Source organism: Furipterus horrens, unplaced genomic scaffold, assembly GCF_987537825.1.
Source record: "Furipterus horrens unplaced genomic scaffold, mFurHor1.1.pri manual_scaffold_1, whole genome shotgun sequence".
Taxonomy (NCBI): Eukaryota; Metazoa; Chordata; class Mammalia; order Chiroptera; family Furipteridae; genus Furipterus; species Furipterus horrens.
Window position 1 is genome coordinate 94,794,773 of NW_028327171.1, and position 22,303 is coordinate 94,817,075.

Below are 22,303 nucleotides of genomic sequence, written 5' to 3' on the forward strand. Positions count from 1 at the left end.
GAAATTTTGTGCTTTGGCCCTTTAAGAGGCTCTCTGTGGCTCCTGCCCTCTCTCCCTGGCAGACAGAAACCCTGTTGCTTTTCACAGCTGGATGTTATCTGGGTTCCTTTCCGGCTCTGGTGCTGTAGGTTGGTGAGCCCAGCTTGGGGTTTAGACCTTACACTTCTCAGGGGGAGCCCTCCTGGCTGCAGAAATATCCCTTTAGAACTTCAGCTGCCATCCATGGGAGCCCAGTTAGCTCTCTTTCATCTCCTCTGCACTCCCTACCAGTCACATTGTGGTGAAGTGGTTTCTTCTGTCTGTCCAAGGTTATAAGGCTTCTCTCCAGCTACTGTTCAGATGGTTATTTAGGAGTTCCTGTTGTTCCATGTCCTTGTCGGTATTTGGTGGTGTCAGTGTTTGGATTTTGCCAATTCTGATAGATGTATAATGGTTCCTCATTGTTAATTTGCAGTTCCTTAATGACATGATCTGAGCATCTTTTCATATGCTTATTTACCATCTCTATGTCTTCTTTGTAAGGTACCTGTTTATGGGTTTGGCCCATTTTTCAGTTTGTTTGTTTTCTTGTTGAGTTTCAAATGTTATTTTTATATTTTGGATAATAGTCTTTTATTAGATACATCTTTTGCAAGTAGTTTGCTCCTATTCTGTAGCTTGTCTTCTCATTCTTTTGATAGTATCTTTTACAGAGCAAAAGTTTTAATTTTGATGCTGTCAGGCCTATTGCTTAATGTCTTTGGTATTGTATCGAAAAATTCATTGCCATACGCTAGGTCATCTAGATTTTTATTCCTGTTAATGTTTTAGGAGTTTTACAGTTTTATATTTTAAATTTAGGTCAGTGATCAATTTTGAGTTAATTTTCTTGAAGGGTGTAAAGTCTGTTATATTTTTGCATGTGGATGTCCAGTTGTTCCACTACCATTTGTTTAAAAGTCTCTCTTTACTTCATTATGTTGCCTTTGCTCTTCTGTCAAATATCAATTGACCATAGTTCTCCGAATCTATATCTAGGCTCTCTATTTCATCAATCTATTTGTCTATTCTTTCAGCCAGTGCCACACTGACTTGACTACTTTCGCTTTATAGATAGTACGTCTTGAAGTCAGGTAGTGTCAGTATTCTGACTTTGTTCTTCTTCAGTATTGTGTTGACTATTCTGACTGTTTTGTTTCTTCCTATACATTTTTAGAATCTTTTTAGCATTAGTTTGTCAGCATCCACACAGTAACTTGAGATTTGTTTTTAAAGATTTTATTTATTTTTAGAGAGAGGGGAAGGGAGGGAGAGGATCATCCATTGGTTGTCTCTTGCATGCCCCTAACTGGGGACCTGGTCTGCAATCCAGGCATGCACCCCAACTGAGAATTGAACTGTCAGCCTTTCAGTTCTCAGGCCATTGCTCAGTCCCGAGCCATAGGAGCCAGGGTCGCACTGAGATTTTGACTGGGATTGTATTGAATCTGTAGATCAAGTTGGGAAGAACTGACATCTGAACAAGAGTCTTCCTGTCAATAAATATGGAATATCTCTACATTCATTTAGTTCTTTGCTTTCTCTGATCACTTGTCAGTTTTACTTGTATAAATCTTGTACACATTTTGTTAGATTTATACCCATTTCATTTTGCAGTGCTAATGTAAACAATACTGTTTAATTTCAAATTCTCATTTATTGCTATTATATAGGAAGGTAATTGTATACTGCAAGCTTGCTATAATTCACTTATTTTGAGACTTCAATTTTTTATTTTCTACATAAACAATCATGTCATCTGTGAACAAAATTTTATTTTTTTCTTTCCAGTCAGTATACCTTTTTAATTTTCTTTTCTTACTAGCTAAAAGAATGTACAAAAGAAGGGGGCATCCTTGCCTTGTTCCTGATATTGGAAAAGCTCATTTTTCATCATTAAGTATGATGTTAGCTCTAGGTTTTTTAAATAGATGCTTTTACTAAAGTTAAAGAATTTCTTGTATCTTCCTAGTTAAGAATTCCTCTTTATTGCTGAGGTGTATTCCATTGTTTGGGTATACAACAATCTATTTAGGTGTTCACCTGTTGATTGACATTGGGGTTGGTTCCAGTTTTTGATTATTACAAATAAAGCTGCTATAAACATTTGCGAACAAGTCTTTGTGTAGACACATACTATTCCAATAAGTAAAGACATAGTGAAATCAGTGGATAATATAGTGCTTGTATGTTTAAGAAACTGCCAAACTGTCTTTCAGTATAGTTTACAATTTTACAGTTCAGTCAACAATGTAGAAGAGTTTTAATTCCTCCACATTCTCATAACAGTTGTCAGTCTTTTTAAAATTAGTTTGGGGTGACATTGGTTAATAAAATGAAATAGGTTTCAAGTGTACATTTCTATGATACATCATCTGAATTTTGCATTGTGTGCCCACCACCCAAAGTCATATTTTCTGTCACCATATATCGGATCCCCTTTACCCTTTACTACCCTTCTCCAAGTTCTTTCTTCTGGTAACCATCATATTGTTGTATGTGTTTTTTGAGTTTTTTGGTTTTTTTGTTTATTTTTTGAATGAAATCATATGGTTCTTGGCTTTATCTGTCTGATTTATTTTGTTTAGGATAATCTTAAGATTCATCCATGTTGTCAGAGATGGAGTATTTCATCTCTTCTTACGGTTGAGTAGTAGTCCATTGTATGTATGTACCACATCTTTATCCAGTCACCTATCGAAGGACACTTGAGTTGTTTCCCATGCCTTGGCCACTGTGAATAATGTGAACATTGGGATCCACATATCTTTACAAATGAGTGTTTTTATACATTTAGGATAGATACCCAGAAGAGGGGTTGCTTGGTTATATGGTAACTCTTTAACTTTTTGAGGAACCACCTTACTGTTTTCCATAGTGACTATACCAGTTTACATTCCCACCAGCAGTGAATGAGGATTTTTTTCCTCCACCTCTTGCTACGCTTTTTAGTACTTGTCTTGTTGATAATAGCCCTTCTAAAAGGTGTGAGAGTGCTGTCTCATTGTAGTTTTGATTTGCATTTCCCTAATAGCTAGTAAAGTTGAGCATCTTCTTATATTGGCCATTTGTATGTCTTGAGAGAAGTGTCTGTTCAGCCTCTCTGCCCATTTTTAATTGGATTATTTGGTGTTGAGTTGTATGAATTCTTTACATATTTTGAATATTAACCCCTTTTTGGAGCTGCTGTTTGCAAATATCTTCTCCCATTTGGTTGGTTGCCTTTTGGTTGGCTGTTTCTTTTGCTTTGCAGAAGTGTTTTAGTTTAATATAGTCCCATTCATTTATTTTTACTTTTATTTATCTTGCCTTTGGGATCAAATTCATAAAACCTAAGCCCAAGGTTCATAAGTTTAGTACCTATATTTTCTTCTATGTTATTCATTGTTTTAGGTCTTTGATTCATTTTGAGCTAATTTTTGTACTTGGAGCCAAACAAATAGAGAACAAAAAAAATATGCAAAAAAATTAATGCAATGAAGAGCTGGTTTTTTTAAAAGATTAATAAAATCTACAAACCTCTGGCTAGACTCACTAAGGAAAAAAGAGAGAGACTCAAACAAAATGTCAGTGTTTTTAATTTTAGCTACAGTACTCTAATGGATGTGTCATGGTATATTTTATGGTCTTAATTTGCATTTCCCTACTGATGTTGAGCATCTTTTCATATGCTATTTGGTGGTTGTCTGTTCACATCTTTTGCTTTTTTTGTTTTTTATTGGCTTGGTGGTTTTATTTCTATGGCATTTTGAAAGTTTTTTTAATGTATTTTGGTTTCAAGTACTTTATCAGATATAGTTCCTTTATGAAATATGTTTGCACAGTTGTTATTTTTTCCACATTGCGTGGCTTGTCTCAAGGGTGTCTTTTGCAAAGCAAAAACTTTTAATTTTGATAAAAGCCCTGACTGCACTTTTGGTCACATATATGAGAAATATTTGCCAACCAACGATCACAAAACGTTAATTTCCATATGAAAGTTAGAAATAGCTTGTCAATTTTTATAAAATGTCTGATTGGATCTTGATTGAGATTGTTTTTAACTTCTAAATAATTTAGAGAGAATTAACATTTTAAGCAAATTGAGTCTCCTATACTTCCCAGAAAATTTTGCAGTTTTAATTATACAGGTTTTTGACAGCTTTTGTCAGCTATATCCCTTTTTAATCTTTTTGTGTGTATGATGCTATTCTAAACAGCAGTGTTTTAAATTTTTTCTCTAATTTTTACTCCTAATACATAGAAGTACAATTGATTTTTATATATTGATCTTAGGTTCTACAAAAGGACTAGTACTGTCCTTGCTAAATACAAGCTGACAGCTATTAGAAGGGGCCTGGGTGAAAAAGGTGAAAGGATTAAGCAATAAAAATTAAATAAAAACTCATAGACCAGACACAACAGTATGGTGATTACCAGAGGGAAAAGAGTGTGGGGGTAGGTAGGAGAGGATATACCAGATTATGAACGGTGATGGAAGGAGACTTGACTTGGGGTCCCTAACACACAGTACAATATACAGATGATGTATTATAGAATTGCATGTGTGAAGCCTATATAATTATGTTAACCAATATCACTTCAGTAATTCATTAAAAAAAAACAAACAAAAAAAGATTATGGGGTATGTGTGGGTATATAATCTATAATTCTGTCTCCAAATGAAAAGCAGAACTTGTCCTTTTTATAACGTGAACCCTACTGCCTTCAGAGTAGCTCTCCTGCACCATTTTAACATTGAAAATTAGAGCCAGATTATATATTAGAGAGAGGCCTTAGTCATGGAGACAGCTCCAGAGGTCAGGACAAGAAAGGAAAGTACTAGGCTTTAGGTGAATCAGAATAATTTGTTCAAGGAAATCAGTTAAGTTGCTCTGTGATACGAGGTTTGTCTAAGTTGATATTACAGAATTGCAGAAAACTAGGAATCCTTAATTGAGGGTGGATATTTTGAGTATTATCAGTCATCATGTTATTTGCTGACCCTATTGTGGGACTTGTCCTCACATACAGTTTGTCAGTTCTGGTCTTGACTTCTAGTCCAGCACTGATAGCTCTGTAATAAACACAACCTGACTTACTTATTATAAATGGAATTTCATAAAGTACCATTAATTATTTCTCTGTATAAGTTTATTTAAACAGTGATCCCTTTAAAAGGTAAGTTAAAATATCACATTTCTGCTAAAAATTCTCTAGCGGTTTCCTGTCTTAATTTAGGATGAAAGCCAAGTCTTAGTTGTATGGTCCAGTCCCCTGCTATCCCTGTGACCTCATCCCCTGCCATTTTTCCTCTTCCTTCACTTGAGGGACACTGAAAGGTTCTTCCCTTTTACTTTTTTCAAGTCTGTGTTTCAATGCCCTCTTAAAATGGCCTTCTTTTATCACGGTTAAATACAAAAGCTATGGTGCTGCCTTCAAGTAATCACCATTCCTGTTACCATTCTTTATTTTCCTCTGTAATTCTTACTATCTGATCTTTCTATTTTTCTTGTTAATTCTGTTCCTCTACTTAGAATAGAAACTTCAGAAGGACATGGACATCTTTTTGATACTATGCCCAGCACTTAGAGCGGTGCCTGGACAGAAATGAATGCCCTCAGTTCTCTCAATCATTTTTTGGTATGTGATCCACATTCCTCCTTAGAATATAGGACCTGCTGTGAACCCAAAGACATTCTTTTTAGGTATAACATGACAAGAAATAAGAGATTCTTCCATACTCTAGTAGTATTTGATTTTGCAGTTTATAAATAGTTTTCACATTTTGTAATTTCTTTCTGTCTTTCTTTTTTTGGCTCTACTTGTATCTGTTTTGAGTGGGCGGATGTTGTTGAAAATACTTTTTTTACATTTTCAAAATTGTATAACATACATCCATTTAAAACAATTCAAATTAATTATTGAATGTGCTAGTTATAAATTTGAATTATCTAAAATGTGTTTTAAGTATGCTGACATTGTTATCTAGATGCTGTGATTTTTCTAGTTTCTTGAAAATGTATACTTATTTCAGTAATTCTAAATTCTGAGGAGTCTTAAAAGAATCCATACCTTAGAGATCTTTGGAGGTATTGTTTGTAGTTGGACACAGAGGACAGTAAGTGTTTCATTTGTGGAGTATTTGCACACATCTATTTTGTAGATCCAAACATTTGAAAGATCCCGGGACCTATAATGCCCGACATGCCTGCCCCTTTCATGTAGGTTGAGAACTTAGATGTAGTTAAAGATAGTATCTAAGTATCAAAAAGGATAATATTAAAGATAGATTTGTGATGACTTCTATTACTTCTTGGTTCATTGCTGGGAGTGGGAGAGGTAAGAAAGTGAATTGATGCCAATTTATTCTCACTTCCATTTCAGACCACATTATGTGATCTCTAATAGGAATCTCAAGTCTTTTTGTTTTTGATTTTAAATAACCCATAGACGTTAAAGTACGTGAGTCATTATATATTCTTTTAAGTTCATGTATTTCCAAATGATTTGTATCTTCTGAACATTCTAAATCCTGCCTGAATGACTGTTATAGCAATTTTCAACCTTTTTCATCTCATGGCGCACATAAACTAATTGGTAAAATTCTGTGGCACACCAGAAAATATATATTTTTGCTGATCTGACCAAAAATAGGTGTAATTTTGATTCTTTCACACCTGATGCTGTAGTTGTGTTGATTGTTGTCATTTTTTTATTTGACAGTCTAGGGGAAAAGAAGTCAGTGCACCTGACTAAATAGTCAGATATGTATTGTAGGTATTAAAAATTCTTGTGGTTCACCAGTATGCACACACTGGTTGAAAATTGCTGGACTAGTCAGTACACATGAAAATTCCAGAGTTGTATTTTCATGGTTGTAGTGAGAGCTACTGGTAGTGGAAAAACACTCCTTTCTAAGGTAATAACTTCAATTAAATTAATTAGTTAATAATACAAAACTTATAAATCAAGTAGACACACAGAGAAAAAAACATAACATCATATACTACCACGTTTTTCCTTGGTCCTGAGAGTGTGCAGTAGCCAGGAACACTTTATGACATTTTTAGGGTCTTGCCAGATATGAAAAGTTTGATCCTTTGCTATTTCTTAGCCTCTTTATATTCTAAGCTTACATCACTATTAATGAGATATGTACTTAAAATAATTTAGGTCTTTAGTAATAAACATATATGTTTCTCCAGGAGACAATTCTGCTCTTCATTCAAACTTACTTAGCTTTATGTGGGAAAGTAGGAGGAAGGGAGTAAATTCAATGTGTCAACGTAAGAGACATTCAGACCTGTAGAGAATTTTCGGTGAGTTTATTTGAGCCAAACTTGAGAATGGCTAGGAAGCAAAATTTCAACTGATTGAGAAATGCTCTGGAAATAGCAGTTTAGCACATTATTTTATATATTAAAATCAAAGGAGGAGACATAAGTGGATTATATGAAATCTATTGATGATAGATTAGGGAGGCAGAAGACAGCAAAGTGGTGAAACCTCTGCAATTGGATGAAAGGTAAAATGGTAGACACACACTTCTTTTACATAGGTGGGTAAAGTATAGTTAACAGTCAGTTACCATGATAGCAATTAACATGATAACAATAACAATGGGATGATTTATAGTCTCAGCTCCAGTGATTGTGCCCAGGGATTTCTGAAAAAGGGAAGTTACCTTGACATTCCAAAGATATATTATCATAGATGCAAAAAGGCAGTAGATTGACTCATTTAAGGTAAAGATTGACCATTGTTAGGGGAAAATACCAGTCTAGTACTTCACTACCCACAGTGAACTGCTTTTAGTTACTAAGTTTTAATTTCAGACCATCCTTTGTGATTACTTTAGGCCTCTGAGCTTGTAAGGCTGCCACATAGGCCTCTCCTGAGCTTGTCAGGTTAAAGTGTGGCCCCTTTTCTTCCACAAGTATTTGGGAGAGGTTGAGTAGTGAGGCATTGTAATATTGTCTTTGGTCCAAGAACCACAATAGAAATTGTTTCTTCATTCTCCATGGTTTTGAGATTCTATGGGGAAAATGTTATTCAGAAATGGTTTAGTTTAGGATAGGAAATGTATTAGACACTTCTGTTCGAAGGCAGTAGAATCTAACTCTGGCTAACTAGAATATAAAAAAGGTGTTATAGCATTAGAAGCTTATGAAATCTGAGAGAACCAATTTATAAATACTAGAATAGTAATATTGAGCTTTGCTCAGTGGTTTAAGAATTGAATTGAGAAAAAAATGTACAGCAGAATTTACTTTTGCAACTAGCATAAACTACTAAAAACATTTTTGTATAAAAAATTAGAAAGTAAAAATCATCCATTACCTCCTAGATATTAAAACAAAAAATGAGGAAGAAAAACCTGATATTTAGATTAATATTTGTTTATTAGTAAAGTTAAACACATTAAAACAACTATGTGTAGTTTTGGTTTTTTGTTTTATTTTAAATATCTACTCAAGCTCTTTGTTTCATTAGGGCAGAACTGGTTCTCGGTGAGGACTCTCACCTTCTCACCGAACGTGGTGGAGGGAGAGAGTTCTACTCTCTCTTCATTTTCTAATGCCAACATGAGGGTCACCCTCATGACCTCATATAAATTTACTTATTACACAAAGGGCCCGCCACTGGATACCGTCATTTTAGAGGTGAGATTAGGGCTTCAACATAGAAACTTTAAAGGGGTGAAACATTCAGTCTATAGTACTTTTATTTTTATTCAATTTCTTCTCTACCTGCACCTGAGGAGGATAATTCTGTTCATTTTTATTTTTAATTTGCTTTTTATTATGAAAATTACTTACTGTAAATCATTCTGACATCAAAGAAGAACACAGTAAAAACTAAAATTTTTTTTTAAGTCCTCAGTAACCCCGCTCCCTAGGATTAACTGAAGTAATCTTCCAGAATATACAAAAAGTTACTGTTGTAACTGAATGCATGTTCGGCTACCTGCCACTTCAAAAGCCAATACTCAAGAGGCAGGTGCTAATGTAAAGGAAAGTGGTTTTATTCAGGTACAGGCAACCTGGAAGATGAGGGACTCTCATCTGCAAGCCCATCTCAACATCTCAGGGCAGGCAGAGGTTTTTATAAGGAGGGAGAGGGACAAGGAGAACAAAGAGATCGGGGGAGAGCTGTGGATGTGCAGGCAGTGTTCTTGCTGGTCCCAGATGGATCTTTAATGTCAGCATCCTGGAGCTGGTCAGTGGCAGCCAAATTCCTGCAGTTGGGTGATCTGCATCACCTGAAGTCGTGGTCATGGCTATTTCTTGTACAAGCAGGAACTGGAACTGTTGATGCTTACCAGGAAACTTTTCATACATGAATCTTTTATGAGTTTGTTAGTATAGCCTATTCTATAATTACCACCTGATTAGGATATTATGTTCATTTCAATCACTGTTATAATTCCCCACTGGCATTTTTCCTCCATTTCTATGAAGCTATTGATGTCCTCTGAATCATCTGGGGGATGTAAAACCTAAGGATGTTTGTTGTAAAGCAAAATCTTGTGAGTTAAAGGTAGATATATTTCTTAGGGTGCCTGTTGAGCAGCTACAATTTTTCTGGCATGGGAAAAACAAGTCATAAGGAGGTATAAAACAATAAAGACAGGAATTATTAAAAAAGTAGTTAAACATAAATTAAAATGCATCCTAACATGGACCTGAGTCCTTGTGGTATCCATGAAAATAGACACACAAACCAATCTCCACTTACCTCAAAGAGAGGAGTGTGATGGTCCAATGTTTATTGAAGCCAGGGAGCCTGTTGCCTGACTTTGGTGATGTTTTTTACCTTCTGAGCCAAGGTCTCAATGTAAGTACAAGAGGAGTTGATGGTCATGCAGATTTCTCCCTGTTCTGCTAGTATGTAGTTTAAGATAATTCAGTTATCTACAACTGTAGCTGTGAGTCCAGAAATTTCTGAATTTTTGTAAGTGAGGTGCAGTTTTATTGACTACGGTAATTAGTCTTGGAGAGATTCCGAAGTGCATGCCGATGTACAGCTGCTCCCCTTCAGGGTCACAGCGTACACCTATAGATAGATTCATCACCGTATGGTATTTTCCCGGAAAGATCTTAGGCCATTCAGGTGAACATTGATTGCTCGCCTAGAGTTCCATCTGCCCAGAACAGTTTTACACACATGGTTGTAGATCTCAGGAAGGAATAGTTCTCCTCTGGCTCCCGCTGAACAGGTTAAAAGCATCAGGAGTTGGAGTGCGTGTTCTAATGGGACCTACTGGTGAAGCTGCCGCCTTTCAGGAGAAAATGTTATTTGGGTGGACAATTTACAGAGCAAGCCCTGTCCCAGCAAAGAGGTGGGATATTCTGGCAAGTAGAGGAGGCCATATAATGACTTAAGATCTCTGAGTTGGCTGCTCTAAAAGCTCGAGGGAGGCTTGTTGCTGCATTGTCTTTTTACCTCTGTGATCTAGACTGTTAAGGTGTTTTGTTTTTTTTTTTAAGTCAATTTGGTGTTTGATACAGAGTTCATGGCTCCTATGTCTACTAAAAGCCAATCAGCTTGTTCCCCACTGTCAATATTATCTGAGGCTCCTTGGCGAAATAATGATTGGTCGGGAGGTGTCTAGAGAAGTCCCTGGGTCCCATCATTTATCATCTGAGTCACCATTCCACTTCACCATCTGCCTATGTGCCCCTTTTATTCAATTCTCTTTTCCATGGTTCTTGCTAGGCATCTGAGGCTTTCCACCTTGGTGACTTTCTGAGTCTGGCCTGTTTTCCTTGCTCTGATCTTGTCTGTGCATAAGTGAAAAATAAAGCTTAGAAGACAGTTAACTGAACTAGAGCTTAATATCTATAACCGTGTATTCTAGAGTCTATTGAAACACAATTTCTCCTTCTAAAATCATCCATATTTTTTTTATCAAAGAGCTAAATCAAGACTAGTTCATTTACTGCATTAAGTAGTTTCAATTTGGCCTCATTATTTGCATAAACACAACAGGAATAGCAGGTGACTATATAGGATTTTTTAAATGTACTTTGCTGGAATCTTTTAGGAAATATCCAGATTGAGCTTCAAATAGTCCCACAGGGCAGGGAAGCCAAGCCACCCAGTAGCCATTGGGTTTTGCCTGCAATACCTATAACTTTGGGTGAGTTCCTCAATTCTCAAGGTCTCCAAAATGCCTTGAGTTTCTTCTTGCCATCTCCCAAGAAAGCAGCCTTAACTCCTTTTATGGAAAGACTGCCATGAACCTTATGAATAAGCAGGGTACCAGGCCATTACTCCAAGGGGTGTTTATTGGGTTCAAAGTCAATCTTCATTCCTTAAAGCTTTTACTTACATCCATAGTCTAGGAATTCTCTCTCAGACATGACATTCTAGTGAAAGTCTTGGATAATAAAACCACAAATGGAAACTGACTTTATGTGTCCTATTATGAAGAAATCAGATTCTTATTAGATTTATGCAAATATATTGCCATGGAAATAATACTCCTCATTCATTAAGAGTTTCCAAAATTCTTAGGTAGAGAGAAAAAGATAGATGCCTCAATATTGCTTATGAAAGTATAATTTATCATATTGCTTTAAGAAAATAAAAACAATTTTCCTTATATCTGAAAAACAAAAAGATTAAAAATTAGTAATATTTTCAACAAAAAGTACAATCATCTTCAGTTTATTCTGTCCCATAATCAATTTTTGTTTATGCTGATTATTTGCCAGTATTTCTATAAATCCAGTTATTCCATAGAGTTCTAGTAATCTTCATCCATTCAAAAATATGATTTGAAAATTTATTCTCAGAAATATGTAATTTAGAATAAGTCAGAGTCCTTTCTATGGATCTTTCTGAAGCTGTAATATATTTATAAATATATCAGGGTAAAACAATGACTGTATATAAATTACAAAAAAAAACAACTTAAAATGACATGGTTATAGATCTGATTATAATGCAATTGACAAAGGAATTTGCTTTTTGGTAGCAACATTTTAAGATAACTTAAAATTACAAATGAAGGTCTATCAGAATTTTGTAGACTCTTGGAGATTTTTATAGAATCTCCAGGACATCTATTTTTATAATAAAAATGTGTATACAAAGAAAACATTATTATTTATTTGACAAAGCTTCCCATGTACAGTATTCCCTCACTTATCACAGGTATTATGTTCTAGACCCTCCCCCATGAAGTAGGAACCTTACATTTTTTCTACACTCTTAAACCTGCCTAACTTTAACAACATACGTATACAGTACCGCAAAATCTCGCTATGTAGCGAAAAATCCGCGATAAATACTTAAATATAATATTTTTTTAAATCCCACAATATAGTGAGGCTGCGATAAGCGAACTACAATATAGAGAGGGACTGCTGTACTTTAAGCATATCAAGTAGGCCTAATTTATTCAAAACTTCTTTGTAAGGAGAAATTCAAGTCCCTACAGCATTGCAGGGGAGACCCATTGGAATGACCCAAAGTCAATTTCAGGTCAAGAAAGTCTCTTAAAATTTGCCAAACTTAACATGACCAAAAGATTATATATCATTTTGTAACCATATTAAATTATTTATTTACTCAAATTGACAATAAAGGTATCAAACATAAATACAGGCTAACCTTTAGTTCTTAGAATAAAGTATATGGGATTTTAAGTAATCAAGTACCTAATTAACACAATATAACATAACTTTTAAAGAAAATAGAATATTTGCTTTCTAGGCAGATACATGGAAGGGAAAACTCCCCTTTTAACAGACTGAAAAAGAACCAAACAAATTCTGGATTTGCTAACTTTTGATATTTAGATTAATTTACCTAATTAAGCTTATTTTCAACTTAACTATATAATTTTCTCTTAAGTCTTTTCTTCATAAACCTCTACAATGGGCACAAACTCTCTGCAATATAGATAAATGCTTGCAACTTACATAATCTATCTACAATTTACACAGTCCCCTTTGAGTTTGTTTTTTCTTAACTTATTCAGAAATAACCAACTTTAGAACAAATTACTTTCTTCTATTTTTGTTTAATGTGTTTTCATATTTTATATCTTCTATTACCAAACCATGCAGTTTCTTTCCAATTTAATTGAATTCTTAATTCTTAGAAACCTTGATTTTTAGTGACTACTAAAAGTAAGTAATGAGTATTTTTTAGATTGATATTTTTATGAATATATTTTATAACGTAGAAATAGATTTTTTCCTCAAATATAAACACATTCATATTTTTAAGAGTCATACTTCAGATAAAGTACACAATATATTCATTAACAGATCCACATCTATTTTCTAGCTTCTCTGCCATAAGCCAAAGTAGGCACACTCAGATCAATTAATATTTTAGTATCCTGTTATTTCAAAATATCTAGATATTTTCAACATTTAACACAGCAAAAATCAAAGTCCTGATGTACCAAAGAATTTGGAAAGTTATTTTTAGGTACATTTATAATTATTATTGAAAAGCCTTATCAAAAACATTTTAGTTACATGTCTTTATTAGTTCTTAACAACTTTTTGAGATTTCACAGTCAATTTTTACCCAAGTCATTTTCTTGACAAATTCTGTAACAAGAGATAACATGAACTTATTCCTGCAAACCCAGATAAAACAAACATTTTATATTAATGACTTTGAAAGATATCAGTTAAACTTAAACCAGCTTTAATATAAAATATTTTTCCAGACCACATGATCCTGAAATAAAAACATTTGTGGTAGTTCTTATTTATTTTTTTACCATACACATAATACTGCTATAATTAATAATAGTATTATTAATAATCGTAGAGAAGACAAGATTTTCTTTTTTGTCCTTGACAACTTTAAGGAAGCTGAGGAAGTGGCAGGGGACATATGAGGCTATCTGGCTTTAGCCTCTTGAGTTTTAAAATGCCCCCTTTTCCTTCACATTGAAGTGGGGCAGTCACCCCTGCTGTTTCTGCAAGGTTTGTTGCTGGCCTTAATTTTCCCATTGTTCCCAGGACCACCGCAGCTCCTGCACCTCCAGGAGAAGGATCCAGAGTGTTTAAAAGATTTATCTCCTCATTTTTCTTCTTCTAAGTTTATAGATTAGGAGGGGAGTGAGATCTTCTTTGAACCATCAATTTAAATCCTTTCAGAATAGAATCCTTAATATGTATATGAAAAGTTGTGCATAAGAGAGCTTATCCCATTTGCCAGACCTTTGGCAAACAATTCTAATTAGTCATAGACTTATAGCCTTATAGCTTGAAGTTGACCACTCAGCTAAAACACAACATTATGAATTCTCTATTGGTATGGAGACTGAGCCACCCATTGCAGAACAGAAACAAAACAACGCCTAAAGCAAAGACAAACCTCAAACAAATCAGTGCTCGTCAACTAAATCCTCTAAAAGGAGGAACTGGGACATTAAGTGTGAATGACCTTCACAAGTTCTAAATGCTATGCAGCCCAAGTGACATTAAAGACCAAGCCACGCCTTAAAAGATAAGACAGCAAGCAAAGAGCAACTGTAGCCAAAGTTTCATTTCAGACAAAGAGCTCTCACAGAGCTCTCAAACAGAACAGACAGATGAGAGCTTTAAAACAGAATATTCAAGACCCAGAACTGCATACACCAGAACACCTAACATGCACTCTGAAATCCCACACTGGGAAACTGGGAATTTTCTTAGCCATTGAGCTATGCCTACGTAATCCCAGATGGTTCAAAGGGGAGCAGCCTGAAGGCTCCTGGTTGTGTGCACCAAGGCCTTGACCCATTTTGGGCTTCTCAGCCCATTAGTAACCTGTTCCCTTTCACCAGCAAAGTATTTAAAGGCAACTGATAATCTTGAGAGAGAGAGCAAGGAGAGTCACCGAGATAAAGAACTCTGCAGCTGCTGGGAAATTTTTGCAGTCCCTGCCATGGGATCAGCCAACCACAAGTGGTTGGAACTCCAGCCAGTGCACTCTGGGCCTTATCTGAGTCTTCCCTGTCCCATCTGTAACCAAACACAGTTCACCCCTTCCAGAGGAAGGTGTTGATGTTAAGGAAAGTGGTTTCATTCTGGTACCGGCAACCTACTTCAACATCTTAGTGCAGGCAGAGGTTTTTATAAGGAGGGAGAGGGACAAGGAGAACAAAGAGATCGGGGGAGAGCTGTGGATGTGCAGGCAGTGTGCTTGCTGGTCCCAGATGGATCTTTACTGTCAGCATCCTGGAACTGGTCAGTGGCAGCCAAATTCCTGCAGTTGGGCCATCTGCGTCACCTGAAGTCGTGGTCATGGCTATTTCTTGTACAAGCAGGAATTGGAACTGTTGATGTTTATAAAATACTTATAAGGAAACTTTTCATGCATGAATTTTCTATGATTTTGTTAGTATAGCCTGTTCTATAATTACCACCGCGGTTCACTTATCATGGCCTCACTGTATCGCAGGATTTTAAAAAATATTATGTTATTTATCACGGATTTTTCGCTATATCACAGAATTTTGTGGTACTGTATACGTATGTTGTTAAAGTTACGTAGCTTTAGGAGTGTAGGATATGTTTAAGAACATAGTAGTGTTTATAAAAGTAGAAAAGGTTAATAAGGGAGTGGGAAAGGTTGATAAGGGACTGGGAACGGTTTATAAGTGTGTTGGAAGGGTTTATAAAGCCTTAAAATATATATAAATACTAAAATAAATGTAAGGTTCCTACTTCGCGGATTTTCACCTATCGCGGGGGCATCTAGAACGTAATACCCGTGGTCAGTGAGGGAATACTGTATTATTTTTATTTCAGTCTCTGTCAGTTATGTGTACATGCATATGTGGCTAATATTTTACTTTAAATTTTTTTTTTCAGCTGTGTGTGTGTGTGTGTGTGTGGTTTTAGTAGAACAATTTCTTTTTAAGTATTTAGCTCTTGTCCTTTTAACATGTCTTGACTAATTATTTCCCCACTCATACAAAATAATTAACTTTATTATTTATATACCATATGGCATTATATATGTTGGTCTGGTTGTGTACTTTCACTGTTTTAAGATACTAATAGTAAGCTCTTTATTTTTTAAATTTAATATTTTCCTCTCTCCAACTGGGACTTTGTTGTTTTTGAAATATTTCTTAGCTATTGGCCTTCATCTATTTTCAATAATTTTAATCAGGGTTTTCACTGCAATTGCATTGAATTTGTGTTTTAATATGGGGAGATTTGCCATTTATATAATATTAGGTATTTTCATCCAGGAAAATTATTTATATATATATAATCCTTACCTATGGTCATGCCTATCAATATTTTGGATAGAGGGGAAGGGAAGGAGAAAGAGAGGGAGGGAAACTTTAAAGTAAGATACTTTGGTATTATATTTGGTTTCACAGATTTTATATGTATTAGTTATCTCTTACTGAGTAACAAATTACTTTAAATAAAATCTCTTAAAAAACAACTTATTAGTTTTAGATGTACATAAATTTATTACCTCTTAGTTTCTTTGGGCCAAGAATCGAGGCCTGGCTCAGCTGTGTTCTTTGTTCAGAGTCTCATGAGAATGCAGTGTAATGGCTGGGATCTCATCTGAAGGCTTGACTGGAGAAGGATATGCTTCTAGCTTTACTCTTGGTCATATCTAGTGCTTTTTTCCACTGCAACACATTGTTGAGTATTTGCTCTATTTGGAAGTCACTCTTTGGGTCTTAACATTCATCCTTGGGAATGTCTAGCACTTAGTTATAAATGTGTGTAAGTGTGTACCTGTAGAAGGGGAAGAAAGGAGGGAGAAAGAGCAGCAAAAGGGGAGGGAGATTGATCGTATTTTTGCATAACATTTTTCTATTTTAAGAACTATACTTTTTTTTTTTTTCCCATAGGTGCCTTAGCTGGACCAATTATTGTGGAGCCACATGTCACAGCAGTATGGGGAAAAAATGTTTCATTGAAATGTTTAATTGAAGTAAATGAAACTATAACACAAATTTCATGGGAAAAGATACATGGGAAAAGTTCACAGACTATTGCAGTTCATCATCCTCAATATGGATTCTCTGTTCAAGGAGAATATCAGGGAAGAGTATTGTTTAAAAACTATTCACTTAATGATGCAACAATTACTCTACATAACATAGGATTTTCCGATTCCGGAAAATATGTATGCAAAGCTGTTACATTCCCACTTGGAAATGCTCAGTCCTCCACAACTGTAACTGTATTAGGTAGGTATGCTTGAATTATGTATTTTGGTAGTAGTTGTGAGGATTATAATAAAAGGTGTTTTCAAGAATTTAAAATGATTGAAACTATATATAAATTTAGGTTTAAAATTAAAAAATTCAAATACACTTTTCAAGTTTTCTTTTAAAACCATGATTCTAGGCTCTTAATTTAAACAAAATCTTGTCTATACCTACCTATCTAATGTTATGTAGGTCTTAGCTACTTAACTAGTCAGGGATTTTTGTCAGGTCTTCGGATAGCTCCCCCTACCCAATCCTTGTTCTTCTCTCTTCTCTCAGATGTTACTCCCTGATAAGCCTTTTGCACTCCTCACGTGGTCTCAGTGTCTGCATTTAGAGAACCAAACAAGTACGCAGCCCCTAATATTTAATGCCATAATTTCAGGGTCTCTTGAACGCAGGAAAGCAATTTTGCCCAAATTCATTATATATATTTTTCATGTTGAGATATAGTATATAAGAATAGATATAAAATTAAATACCTGAGGACTTTATATGTTTAAGACAGTGTCTTAAAAACTGTGGGAAAATATAACTTATGTTTATGAAATTGATGCTTTTAAGAAATGTTTTGATTGGCAAGCAAGGCATAAATATCTGAAAAAAATCTAGTGCAGACTATCAGGATAAAAGTCACAAAAAGTTCAGTGTCAAGAAAATAATAGATAAATAGTTTGTTTATGGAAGAGAGAGCTCTTCCATAAATGTTTTTGCTTTAAATTTTGGGACTTTATCCTAAATTGGTACAGTACTCAATGGTTTTAAACTCAAGACAGTTTACAGTATAAGACTAATCATGATTTTACCTATGCCTCCTTCTTTTAACTTCACTTGTTTCATTTCTTGGTCCACCTCTCCCAGAACCCAAATTTTATAATCATCATAATCTATTTATAGTTCTGTTAACACCTGTCTCTGCTTTCACATGTGTTTGTTCTTCTGCCTGGATTGCCTTTGGTTTTCTCTTACCTTTCTCTTCCTACATTCTTATATATAACTACTATTCATCAAACCACACCCTTTGGGAAGCCCTTATTGAAAGTTCTACCCACTACACAATTTGATGATTTTTTTTTCTCTTTTGCCATTGTATCTTGATAATGTCTTTATTGTAGTGGTTACTGTACTGTTTTATTCTTTTTTTTTTTTTTCCCTCTCACTGTAAACATGGTGGACTGCTATTCTGCACTTTAAAATTTAACATTATATCCCTATAGCCTATAATAGTCCTGGTTTATAGTAGCCTCATACATTAATGTTATTTAAGTAGGGTATAGGAATGCACTAGTAAACTAGGTAGCTTAGAAATGTTTTGTAGGAAAAAATTGGTTGCAAGTTCTTGAATGATGGGTAGGTTTAGGGTAGGCAAAAAGGAAAGAAGTATAGGGAGAGTAAGTGAGCTAGCAGAGGCAGGCAGAAAACAATTACATCAGAGCAGAATTTCTTCAAAGTTAGTAGCACTTTGAAATTTGGGGCTGGAATTTGTTGTGATGACCAATCCTGTTCATTTTGTAGACTGTTGAGCAGCATCCGTGGTCTCTTATCTACTAGATGTTAGTAGCAGTCCCTCAGTTGTGACAACTTAGAACATCTCCAGACATTGCCAAGTGCCCTCTGGAGGAGGATGGAGAGATTGCTCACTGTTGAGAACCCTCATAGTGGAACCACTGAATAATTTGTTGATTGTTCAAAGGATTTATACAAAGTACAAGAATTAAATACTAGAAAGGTAGAGTAGGACCACATTAAAGTAATTTGAATCTTAGGATGAGGAATTTGAGCGTCATGTTGCTAGAAGTATGAAGGTGTACAATGTTGTGCTTCTCACCTTCCTTCTCCTCTCAGGTTCTTGCTGTTTTAAAGGGTGGTTCATGAACTAGCAGCATTGATATCACTTGGGGAACTTGTTAGAAATACAGAACTTCAGACCCCTGTCAGACTTATTAGGTGATAGATCCACACTTCATCAGGATCGCTAAGTGATTTATGTGCACAATAAAATTTGAGAAACACCACTTTGACCACCTTCTCACCTTGCTTATGGGGGGGTGACTAACTCAGACCTGGTTTAGGTAATAATGTGATAAAAATTGTGATTCAAGATGATCAGTCTGGTGTTTTTGGTGAATTAAAATGAAGAAGTCCTGAAATCGTACTGCTTCAGCTGTTAGACCATAAAGGCTTGGAATTAAGTCACTAATTTTTGCCACTTGAGTGAAGAAGGGAGCTATTATAAAGGAATAACTATCAGATCTTTGTAACTGGATATAAGAAACAAGGGAGGTTTGAGCAATAGCAGGTCTTGAAACTTGGTGATGGAGTGAGTTATGTTACCATAAATTTAAAGGGGCATGTCTTTGAAAAACGTGTTAGGGATTGGTAGCATGAGATGATAGTTCAGCATTTGGTTTATTAAGTTTGAAGAATATAAGCAAAAAAATACCAGGCAGGTGGTTAGAAACTGTGGAGTCAAGCCATACTTCAAAGTTGGAGAAAATTAGGAATCAGCTGGGTAGTTTATCAGATAAAAGTTTTTAAGGAAGATACAAAGAATAATTGAAGGCCTTAGATAGGAAATGTTTAACATTAAGGTTACGTTTCCCTTCTGAGAACTTTCTAATACCAGAAAAGAAATAGATGGCATGTATATTCCAATGAACAAGTGTTATTGGTATTCCACATTAACACTGTTGGTTCTGTACTTGTAACGTATTTTAGACTATATTTTCTTTAAACATTTTTGCTGCAAAAATGAAACATATTAAAACTACTTTGTAAGGTAAAAATATCTTTAATTTCATAATGGAAATCATGACCCAGGAATTATTTTATATGCTAATTTGGGGAAGGATGCATCTGTCTCTGTAAAGAAAGGTATATTTCTCGGGGAGAGGGGGCGGGGGTGCGTGGAGGGAACCATCTTTGTAATGGTTATATAAAATCTCACCTTCTTACTTGTCCTGGCTCATGATCTTCTCTTCTCTTGTTCCAAGAATCCATTTGATGTTGGTATTACCTAAAAGTGTGTGTGTAGATCTTATATGCAGTTACTCCTAAATTTTTGAAATATGTGTAGATGTGGCTTGGAAGGATATAATACATATATTCTTAATTAAAATATAACTTTTTAAAAATTTGAACAGTTGAACCCACTGTGAGCCTGATAAAAGGGCCAGATTCTTTAATTGATGGAGGAAATGAAACAGTAGCAGCCATTTGTATCGCAGCCACTGGGAAACCAGTTGCACATATTAACTGGGAAGGTGATCTTGGTGAAATGGAATCCACTACAACTTCCTTTCCAAATGAAACGGCCACAATCATCAGCCAGTACAAGCTGTTTCCAACCAGATTTGCTAGAGGAAGGCGAATTACTTGTGTTGTAAAACACCCAGCATTGGAAAAGGACATCCGATATTCTTTCATATTAGATATACAATGTAAGTAAATGGTGTAACACTTGTTTTTTAAGCATATGATGCATTTTATTTTTATTTTCTTCCTTTAAAATTACTGTGTATCAGACTTGTTTTTAGCTTGAATATTTAGTATTCAGTAATTCTTAGTTTTTTCTTATTGACATTTTTTTCCTTAATTTTTAAAATATTGTGGAAATTTCATTTAACAACATTTTTTTAAATCAGTTTGTAAAGATGGACAATGATTTTAAAGTTCTTCTCTAACTTAGAATTATTTAATGTTATCCTTTTTTAGACCTTAAAAGTAAGCTAGACTTAAGCGAGTTATGGAAATTTATATCTCAAAATGTACAATACTTATATACATACTACTTCTCCAATCTAACTACTTCAGCTTTTATTCCATTTTATTGATGCCACCCATGATGTTTTTATTTTTCAGCAAGAATCTTTTACTTCCTAGATACATTTAAATTATTTTGAAAATCTATATTCTTTAAATATTCTAATCAGTTTTATTGATCATGTTGTAATATACTCGTGTAAGTAAAACATTATTTTAAACCCATCATTGTGATAATAATCACTATAGATAAGATTCAGAGCTGGCTCATCCTGTTTGGTTTTTTTTTGTTATGGGATACTCTGTTGTGTTTATGTTTGTGTATGTATATACTTTTTCCTTTACATTCTTTTGTGTAGCATTTTAAAGTTTGAAAAAGAGAAAAACTGATGGTGCAGTGGTGCAGATAGTTTGTAGCAAAAAAAATGGAAATTAAGTAGACTAGTGATAAAATTAGAAGTATTTAGGTTCTGTTCTCATTTCGATCCATGCACAGATCATAAATGTACACAGGTATGTGAAGATGTTCTGTTTTTGTTTTTGTTTTTCTTTCTTTTTTTGGTATGATACATGGAATTTTAAATTACACATGTCTATTACACTTGGTTTAATGATTTCTAAAGCTAATTCTACTGATTTCTTTTCCCCTGGACACTTACAGGATTAAACTTGAGAAGATAATCTTATGTAAATGGGATTACCATTGTATTCTTGAATACAGATACCTTGTCTCCTCTTTACTTCTCTGGAGAAGCCAATTTTTTTTTCCTTTTCTACGTTAATTTTATAGACCATTTAACCTTTTCCTTTTTTCTTTTTTATAGAATTCAGATCTTAATTGTACTATTAATATTTTTCTCATTTTTTCCTTTTTATGTCTAATTATGACATTTTCTTCAATTTGTATAATGCATATTATTATTTTTTGTTTTCTTGAATGCATTCCTAATATATAAAAATATTTTTCTAATATAAGACTTTAGAATTATTATTTAGATTTATTGACATGCTAATAAAATGTTGTTAGAGTACTTATGACCTTTTCCTCTTTTTAATTGGGACCTATAAAATGTGTCCCAATTGTATCCAAAATTCATCTCTCAAAATTCTGAGGTATTCTTCGGGGATACTTTTATACCTTTCCCTTCATTCTTTTAAAAGAAATTAAACTCACAGATATCTATACTATTCTTTCAGCAATGTTTTTAGTACCAATTTAAGTTTCAAAAATGTTTGTTAATTCTTGGTATTTATAAGAGTCAGACATTTCTCTTTTAAAATTCTAAGGTAATTGTACCTTAGTGAAAGTTTAATTTTCCTTTCTTGTAAACCTTG

The 22,303-nt window shown here is 34.5% G+C and overlaps 1 protein-coding gene across 1 annotated transcript in view; it reads left to right on the top strand.

Moving 5' to 3' along the window:
* NECTIN3 (nectin cell adhesion molecule 3) overlaps positions 1-22,303 on the top strand; it is a 57,312-nt gene that overhangs the window by 18,274 nt on the left and 16,735 nt on the right. The window contains exons 2-3 of the mRNA XM_090276391.1: positions 16,844-17,185; positions 20,350-20,646. Coding sequence (XP_090132517.1) covers positions 16,844-17,185; positions 20,350-20,646 — 639 coding nt within the window. The remainder of the gene's footprint in view (positions 1-16,843; positions 17,186-20,349; positions 20,647-22,303) is intronic.